We start from the raw sequence: 9,096 nt of genomic DNA on the forward strand, positions 1-9,096 counted from the left end.
CTTTAAATAACGAAAGTGAAATTAGTAAATCCAAATTAGAAATCGTTCTTAAACTTGGGAAACACAGTTTTCGACTTTTTATTGTATGATCGTATAAATTGAAATTCATATTTTGGTAAGAAAAAACGAAGTTTTCAACTTAAACAAACGTGTAATTCCAAAAGAAAAATCATTGGACCCGCCATTGCTAGTTTTTTTTGTTTGTTCATTACATGAAATAGTGGCGAGTATTATTTTTTTGTATTGTTGGCAGAAATGGTCAGACAACAGCAGGCTCAATTGAGCTGTGACTGGAGATTGGAGGCTACTGCATCAATGAACTCTTCTGTGTTCAAGTACACATCTCTACTCACCCTGCATTACAAGTTATTAAAACCATCAAATACCAAACATAGAACTTGGTCATAAAACCAGCTCAAGCTCTTTCGTACCTCAAGCAAATGACTAGATTGTAGCGGAAAAGTTGCTGCTAGTGAGAAAAAGGAGAGGTTACTTACTTGGGACCATGGACCAGAAGGGCAAGATCCTTGGTCATTTTCCCTGTCTCAACAGTGTTAACACACGACGACTCGAGCTTCTTGACAAAATCCATCAATTTTTCGTTCTTATCGAGTTTTGCCCTTTAATAAGCAAAAAGGAAAACAATAATCAATCAGGATGGTGATCAAGAGAAAACAATAATGCCACGAGGACGTTGTAAGTGGATAAGGTAAATGGATTAAGGAACAAAGGTTGAAAAAGCCTTGCGTGAAAGAAGCTAGAGAGACCTGTGTTCTAAGCCGCGTGTCCATGCAAATATGGAGGCGATGCTGTTAGTACTGGTCTCTTGTCCCTTTTGGTGCAGTCGGAAATGCCGAGTTACGGTTCCATGAGCCGCCTCTGACTCGAGTGTTTTCCCATCAGAGGATAACTGAACAAAACATCATATCATGTAAAAAGACTTTATTTGCAAAACATATCATGTAAAGATTTTCGGTTTACGATACAAACCAAAACGGAGGTCATGAGGCCTAATGAGCCAAACCCTACATTTGAAAACAGAAAAAACGAGTGTTAAGCATGTCTATTGACTTTCAAATACGCAAATAAATTATAATTTTCAAATTTATACCTTGTGCAAGAAGATCGCTCTGAACATCACCATCGTAATTTTTGCAAGCCCACACATATCCACCTTCGCTTTTTACTGCATAAGCCACCATGTCATCGATTAAACGATGTTCATACCTGGAATAACAAATGACAAATACGTATTACCTTCACGGTATATGAAAATAAAGAGGAAGGCATAAAGCCAAATTTAAGTAGATAAGAGAAAGTATATATAAACCATATTGAGTGCTCTTCAAACTTTTGCTTCCAATTCGCCTCGTAGACTTCTTGAAATATGTCCTTGAACCTGTATTGTTCCACCACAATTTAGACCAACTTGCTTACGCAAAATCCAGACTTGGAAATTAACACGAAGGTAAAAAAACAAACCTGCCATCATATTTTTTAAGAATTGTGTTCTTGGTGCTCAAGTATAGTGGCCACTTCTTTGCAAGTGCCATCGCCATAGATGACTCAGCAAAAGCACGAATTGACTGAAATGTCACAAAACACAGCATGCTTGTTACAATTTAATCTTCACAATCACAAAGAAGAACAGCAAAACCATTTTAAAAGAGACATACCTCATCTACGTTGTACATAGCCAGAGCTACACCTGGGCCTTTGAAATCATATACGTCTAGTTCCTCAGGTGCGCTCCCATCTTCTGGGACTATTTAGACAATGAAATATACGCACTTACAATCTCCATTATGTGATGGAAGAATCTATATTGTTTAATGGATCAAGTTAGTATGACCTTACCAAAAACCATTTTCAACTTTCCTGGCCCTTTAATTACTGTATCGGTGGCACGATACTGGTCACCAAAGGCATGTCTACCAATGCATATTGGTTTTCTCCAACCTGTAAAGACAAAACATTGGAGTCCTCATGTGGTATCTCAATACATATCCAAACACAAATTCATACTAATGCAAAATAACTTACCAGGAACAAGCCGAGGGATATTGCCACACATGATAGGTTCACGGAAAACAGTTCCTAAAAAACATTGAACGTGTGTTAACAAACTGAAAATTGGAATCTTCAAAGAACTTGCTAACTGGATAAAAAAACATGTTGCAAAGCAATTTACTGTCCCCCAGTAATACAGAGGACATACCATCTAAAATGTTTCTGATTGTCCCATTAGGACTCCTCCACATTGATTTCAGTCCAAACTCCTTCACTCTGCCCTCATCTGCAAAAAAAAAAAAGAAGAATCATAAGGAATATACAAAAATGCTTCCTCCAAAGAGAAAAAGACAGCATGTGTTGCAAATATAAGGATATCACTCACCAGGAGTTATAGTGGCACATTTGATAGCAACGTTGTACCTGCACGCAGACAAGGTTTAAGCGCTGAATCAGCTTAATGTCACATAGAGAAAGAGTAATATAGAGAGTTCATGCCACAAAAAGCAACAATTTGTTGATAAAAGAGTCTGCTAAGGCAAAAATGATAGGCCAACACCTAGCAATTTAAGTTCAGGAATGCAGACGTTTCTTAAAAAAAAGAAGATGCAAAGAATCAACAGCACTTACTTAAGAGCAGCTTCAGCACTTTCAACCGTAACTCTGTCATCAGTAGCATCACGATTCAGAATCCCCAAGTCAAAGTACTTAATGTCAAGATCCAGATAAGGCAAAATAAGCTGCAAACATACGAAAACGACATGTGAGCTCTTTAAGAAAACGTAATCAAAAGGCGCAGACTTGGTCACAGCTGATGAAGTTCATCCTTACTTTATCCTTTATCATACTCCATATCACCCTCGTCATTTCATCACCTATTGTCACAATAAAAAAAAAAAAAAAAAAAACTTAGACATCACAAAGTTACCATGAACACAAGAGAATGAAATTAAGATAGTATTCTAACCAATTACAACTAATCAAATCAATTCAAAAGACCTCAAGCTTATGTTCGTATTGGAACTTCATATAAATCAACCGTTGAATCAACGTGAGTTTCGAATTTAGAGAATCTCACCGTCCATTTCGACGATAGGGTTCTGAACCTGAATCCTATCAGAGCCACCAGAAGAGGCAAAACACCGAACAGCTGAAGCGCGATGAAACCGAACGGCAAAGGCCACGCGATTCCTCGACGCACCACCGGAGAACACACCGGAGCGGAGAAATCGCGGAGACTTCCACGAAGACGATAAAGCAGCAGAGGAGGAAGAAGAAGTAGACGAAGATAACATCGTGACGCCGGCACGGTAGACGAAACCGCCGCGGGTGAGGTTGTTGAGCATCCGAGACTCCCCGCTACGCTTTCTTTCTCAACTTCCGATCACTGAACACGAAGCTTCGGCAAGTTTATTGCAAAAAGCCGTGTGAAGCGTGAGAAAAAATGATTCCGGCGAAAAGGAAGAGAGGAGAGGACCGTATAGATAATTTCGGTGGGCCCAAATAAACACTTAAGAAAAGGCCCATTTAAAATGTAAGAGCTAATTAGGGAAACATATTTAGGCCTGTTTTAATGGGCTGAGTTTAATTTTTAGATTCAACAAAGCGAAATTTAAGCCCGTTTCAGGTGTAGATATATCAATCATTCCGAGTACTAATAATTTTGGCTGTGTTACAAAAAAAAATAAAAAAATAATAATAATAATTTTGGCTAGAACCAAAGGTATGACAAGTTTTTACACACATGCTCCCCCATTCAACTGCAGCAAGGCAAAGACCGTTACATACATTAGTCATACAGAGTACATAGCTATTTTAATTTAAAAAAATGTCTAATCATCCGTGGGACTTGTGACAAGTGACAATAAACGACACAAATTAATAATCTTGAGAAGGCTAACTCCATTACTTAACATATGCATGTGTGTGTACATTACACACAGGTTTTTTAGTCACTTAGACAGCGAGGAAGGAACACTGCTTTCGGGCGTGGTCAGGTATAAGCTTGGACAACAGCTCCACGCTTGCTCCTTTAAGCTCTACAAATTTAAAAGAAGATCACAAAAATTACACAACACACACTTTAGTAGGTACGAAATTAGAAAACAAACAAATGCATATTCAACATTTTGAGGAGACATACCTTGAGGTTTAAAGTTGAAGAGAGGAGGCAAGGGACGACCATTAGGTAGACGTGTGTTGGGATCACGTAGCTCATCGAAGAACGGGTGTACTATTGCCTCCATCTACAATCAACAAAGTTATATTAAACACTCTGAAATCAACCAAAACGGATATGAGAATAATAAGAAACAGTAATGGTTTCATGGACTTACAGCGGTTGATCTTAGGTTTGGAGAATACTGGAGAAGTCTTGAGGCGAGATCTACAGCTTCTGGAGGTGTACGCTTATGGAATATCTTATGAACCAACCAACAGTTTTTATTCAATCAGTGAGACTTCAAAAAATATGTAAAAATGTTGAGAAACTGATTAAGTTTAATTTACTTACTTTGTGCCAAGGGTGAGCCTTAATCTGAGGGAATTTGAATTCAGTGTAGTTTGGATTCATACATTTGATTTCCTCTCGAGTTGGTGTTCCAAGAACCTGTAAACACACGGTAAGACTCTTCACTGTTAGTGTTCAATATAGCAAATAGCTTTGATTATGGGTGTTCAAACCATACCTTAATGATCTCTACTAGTTGGTCGACTCCACTCTCACCTGGAAACAAAGGCTAACCCAGCCAAAGAATGGTAAACACATAGCTTCAGACATCATTCAAACATTCACAGAAGATAAATGGTGGAAAAATAATTAGGACAATCAAAGCACCTGTCCAAGGAGCAATTCAGCAAGAACACAGCCTGCAGACCATATGTCAATAGCTGTTGTGTATTCTGTGGCTCCAAATATAAGCTCAGGTGCTCGGTAGTAACGGGAGCAGATGTATGAGATGTTTGGTTCGCCTTTGACCTGCAACAAAGTGCCAAAGATTAAAACAGGTTATATTCAGTTTACACTTCATTTTTTCATATTAAAACATATTCAAAACTCATAATAGAAGCTGTACCAGAACTTTAGCGCTACCAAAGTCGCATAACTTGACTTGATGTGTATGAGGATTAACCTGCAAGAAGCACAAGGTTAATCAAGCAGCAGCACATAGACAATAAAATGTTTTTAACCAACATCTTGAAATGGTACACGAACCAGAAGATTCTGTGGTTTTATGTCTCTGTGGCAGACTCCTACTCCTCCATGAATGTATGCTAGAGCTCTGCAAATCTGCATCCACCGTAGCAAGGCAGAAACAAATTTAATAATGAACCAAACCATAGTGTTCTAAATTATTATTGTTATTATTGTTATTTTTTTTTTTAGTGTTATAAATTATGAGAACATATTATTCTCATGGGATGAGTGAGAAAACATTACCTGATATGTATAGAGTTTGACGTATATCATAGGCATCCTCTGGTTCGCCCGACTGTAATGCTTTGAGACGCGATAGACAGTCTCGGGAACGTATTCAAGGACCAAATTGAGATACAGCTCATCTTTCTCGGTCGTTGAGAAAAAGCAATGCTTGAGGGAGACGACATTAGGGTGATCAAGAAGGCGCATGGTTTGCAGCTCACGGTTCTTGTATCTCTTGTCCTGTAAAACTTTCTTTATTGCAACAGTTTCTCCTGTTTCCAAACACTTCGCCTGCAGACAAGTAACAAAACCAGAAGAAAAAAAGTTATATCACGCAGTCAGTAAAATCAACTGTTAACGGTATGTAATCAAAACGCCGACCTGAAAAACGATTCCAAATGAGCCTTGTCCAACGACGCGCTCTGCCATATAGCTTATGGTCTGAAAGGGGCACAAACCAAAAGAAATATCAGTGATTTTAGTATTTAAATAACACATTAGACAACACTACAGCAACTGCAAGTTCTCTAGCTTTCATGTAAAATATTTAGTCCTTGCGCCATTAATGTATACTAATAATCTTTCTAAATAAACAAAGAAAATAAGGATATTCAGTGTTAGGGAAGCTAACCTGTTTAGGCTGACCATCTTTGCCACCAATGGTTGTAACAATGATGTGACCTGTCTCAGTTCCATTCCCATCGACCACAGCTGCTTCCATTTCCTAAAGAGTCCAGAAACACACATTAGTAACAAACTAAAGAGACCATTAGTATGTCCACAGGATTGGAAATGTAAAGATTCTTCGAACCTTATCATCTTTAATCTTCATCTCATTAATCCCTTCAGGTAGTTTATCAACACATACAGAATCATTCATTTTTCTTGTAGCCGTTGAAGAAGGTAATGTTCCCACAGAAGCCATTCTCAGCAACTTCAAATCCCCAATTCGTGTAAATCTGTGAAGGCCAAAACACACAATACAAAGCTTTTAGAACAAAACACACAGAGACAATGAATGAAGATCTACAAAAGTTAAAAAATAGATTCAGACACAAAACAGTTATAAACATTCGCGGTCCTAACGAGAATCACACTCATCTACAAAACTAAAAGTTTTCAGCTAAACAAAGAGGAAACCGCCGACTCTGTCGAGACGGCGTCGTACCTGAATGTCTCCGCCGCAGTTTCACTCCAACATCTTGCTTCAGAAGCAACTATAAACCCTAGAAAGCTCTCTTCCTTGCCGAAAATAGCAAAATCTCTCTCTTGAGTTCTCTCTCTCTCTCTCTCTCTCTCTCTCTCTCTCTGTGTTCTGATAGGCAGAGGAAGCGGACCCCAAAAGGCAGTTTCAGAGTTATAGTTGATAGTTAGTTTTGGCGTCCGCGCTAGAGGAAGAGTGCTTCGCTCACGTGGCGTGTTTTGGTTGGAATAAACTTAGACTCACGTCATTTGTGTTGACTGCTTTTAATGTTTTTTAAAAGTATTTCCTGTGGTTGGGTGTATGGTAAGCTTCTTTTATAAACGGTTAGATTTTGGATAAGGTAAAATCGTACGGTTAAAATCGAGAGGAGTAGGAAACGTATTGTGAAGCATGGCGTAGGTTGATTCTCGTTCCTCGCTTTTTCGGTATTTGTTTTTTTTTGTCAGAGAAAAAAGGGAAATCTGAGTTTACGAAACCGCCAAGTCAGCATATAAACGACAAAACAAAGGTTCGTTCAACGATGTCGTGACCGTTGGCGAAATGGGCCTTAAATCTGGTATAGGCTAAATTGGTTGAAAATTAGTTGGGCTTTCTAATGATATAAGTTTACTTAGCGTGTATTATTGGGCTTAATATTCATAAGCTTTTATCTTAAACGGTGTCGTTTTTGGCTGGAGAGCGCTTCAGCTTCTTCTCGTCGGAGTCAAGGAGGCCGAAGACAGAGAGAGACTCAGCGGAGGAAGGAGTTGGCAAAGACTGAGGATGGAAAGTTTGGACGCTAATTTTCCTGTGCGCCATAGAAAGGTCTCACTAGAAACTAAGGTAATTTTCAAATCCTAATCGAATAATTTTCTTTGGATTTTTCTTTAACTCGATTCTTAATGTGAAGGTTATTTGATCAAATACTGTGTGTAATCTGTTATTTTAATCAGGTTTTCGATTTCTACATCCATTCAGCATGTTAATAAAGTACTTTACTGTTGTCAAAGATATTGTTTGTTTAAATTTTGTTTTGAAAGGGAAACAAGACAGAGATTGTGATCTGCAGCTACGAAGATCATATCCTTGTGAGTGTGTCTGTTTCTAAGACCTTACTTCGTCTGATGTCTAAGTCTTAGTGTCTGAAGCTCGACATAACTTTGTTTCAGGTCATAGCAACACAGATTGGAGCCATGGGAACTATATTGCACGCAAGGTGTCTCTCATTAAAAACATCTTTCTACTAGTTCTTGAGGAGTGAACTTGAAAGTTCTTGATTTAATACATCTCTTGTTTTCTTTATAAATCTAGTGGTTGGTAATGAACATCTGGGTTATATATGTTTTTTGTTGACAGGAAGGAAGAAGGGATGTCTGTTGAACCAACATTTAGTGTCTCGGTGATATTTGGAAAGCGTGATGAGGTAATAATCTTAATTATATTGTAGTACATTTGTATTGTTAATACCTACAAAAATCTCACAGTAGATTTTGCTCACTATGTTTTGTTGAAGCCAATGATGATAGCAACTGCTCGAAGGCTCATTGACCACATAAGGTCTCTCTCACACCTTCAATTATTGATTCTTGCTCCTCCTCCGTTGTGAATTTTCTAATGTCTGATAAAGCTGATAGCAATCTCATTTGATTTCTTCAGTTCTTATGTTCCCTCGAAGACGCTGGTTCTCTCACTTGGTCTCAAAGATCATTCCTCGGTAATTTACACTTTTCTTGGAAACAATTGATTTAGTTATGGAAAAGAGTCTGCATAAAACCATTAATAAGATTCTGTGTTTCTTTCATTGTAGGAGACGTTGAAGGAAATAGTAGCGGCTGTGATCGAGAATCGTCTTTGGTAATACATTTTAATCCGTTGAAAGGATAACGAGAAGATGGTTTATGTTTTGCTCTTGGTTGATATAACTAGTGAGTTGTGGTGTCATTCAACGATATAAAGACCTTGTTTTGATGATTACCAGAAAAGAAAATACACAAACTGAGTACCAGAGAGCAGTGATGATTAATACAAATAAAATGGCATCATTATAACTTTACTTTCATTGGCGGATACTTGGAAAATGGGGCATGACCATGTGCAAGTTCAAGTGCCGTTATTCCAAATGACCATACATCTGCTCTGTGACAGGGAAGAAATGTATCAGACAATACACCTAAGTGATACCATGAAGGGAGGCAATGTTTTAGCCTGAATGCAGAGTTTAGAATTTACAGCGTATCAACTTACTTGAAATCATATCCATGTAGTTGCTGCATGACTTCAGGAGCCATCCTATGTAAAACATATATGAATCATAAATAATGTCTAAGATGTATATTCACATATGCCAGGAGAACATGGCACTACTAAAGTTGGAAGAAAAAAAAAAGTACCAGCATGGAGTCCCAACGAATGTATTTCTGGAACGTTGTCTATCTCCTGTATCGAACATGCAAGCTGATACTCCAAAGTCTGCTAACTTAAC

General features: G+C 38.1%; 3 protein-coding genes across 3 annotated transcripts; 1 reads left to right on the plus strand and 2 right to left on the minus strand.

Moving 5' to 3' along the window:
• Nucleotides 1-54: 54 nt before the first annotated feature.
• LOC106418263 (isocitrate dehydrogenase [NADP], chloroplastic/mitochondrial) lies at nucleotides 55-3,471 on the minus strand. The gene is made up of 15 exons (XM_013858929.3): nucleotides 3,089-3,471; nucleotides 2,842-2,885; nucleotides 2,641-2,750; nucleotides 2,396-2,433; nucleotides 2,219-2,296; nucleotides 2,044-2,097; nucleotides 1,858-1,959; nucleotides 1,677-1,765; nucleotides 1,483-1,586; nucleotides 1,331-1,399; nucleotides 1,112-1,227; nucleotides 991-1,025; nucleotides 768-910; nucleotides 498-620; nucleotides 55-354 (listed from the first exon to the last, which is right to left on the minus strand). Exons 1-15 carry the CDS (start codon nucleotides 3,354-3,356, stop codon nucleotides 276-278), a joined length of 1,452 nt encoding a protein of 483 aa, XP_013714383.1. The 5' UTR covers nucleotides 3,357-3,471; the 3' UTR covers nucleotides 55-275.
• Nucleotides 3,472-3,695: 224 nt separating this feature from the next.
• Nucleotides 3,696-6,867, minus strand: LOC106418264 (shaggy-related protein kinase epsilon). Its single transcript, XM_013858930.3, has 13 exons — nucleotides 6,600-6,867; nucleotides 6,243-6,390; nucleotides 6,063-6,155; nucleotides 5,813-5,872; nucleotides 5,450-5,722; nucleotides 5,225-5,299; nucleotides 5,085-5,141; nucleotides 4,847-4,987; nucleotides 4,698-4,748; nucleotides 4,523-4,618; nucleotides 4,347-4,430; nucleotides 4,154-4,256; nucleotides 3,696-4,049 (listed from the first exon to the last, which is right to left on the minus strand). Exons 2-13 carry the CDS (start codon nucleotides 6,354-6,356, stop codon nucleotides 3,967-3,969), a joined length of 1,230 nt encoding a protein of 409 aa, XP_013714384.1. The 5' UTR covers nucleotides 6,357-6,390; nucleotides 6,600-6,867; the 3' UTR covers nucleotides 3,696-3,966.
• A 399-nt stretch (nucleotides 6,868-7,266) lies between these two features.
• Nucleotides 7,267-8,667, plus strand: BNAC03G06590D. Its single transcript, XM_013858932.3, has 7 exons — nucleotides 7,267-7,457; nucleotides 7,655-7,702; nucleotides 7,784-7,830; nucleotides 7,971-8,037; nucleotides 8,128-8,171; nucleotides 8,271-8,328; nucleotides 8,422-8,667. Exons 1-7 carry the CDS (start codon nucleotides 7,398-7,400, stop codon nucleotides 8,470-8,472), a joined length of 375 nt encoding a protein of 124 aa, XP_013714386.1. The 5' UTR covers nucleotides 7,267-7,397; the 3' UTR covers nucleotides 8,473-8,667.
• The last annotated feature ends 429 nt before the right edge of the window (nucleotides 8,668-9,096 follow it).

The sequence above is a fragment of the Brassica napus genome, chromosome C3 (genome assembly GCF_020379485.1).
Source record: "Brassica napus cultivar Da-Ae chromosome C3, Da-Ae, whole genome shotgun sequence".
In the NCBI taxonomy this organism is placed as follows: domain Eukaryota; kingdom Viridiplantae; phylum Streptophyta; class Magnoliopsida; order Brassicales; family Brassicaceae; genus Brassica; species Brassica napus.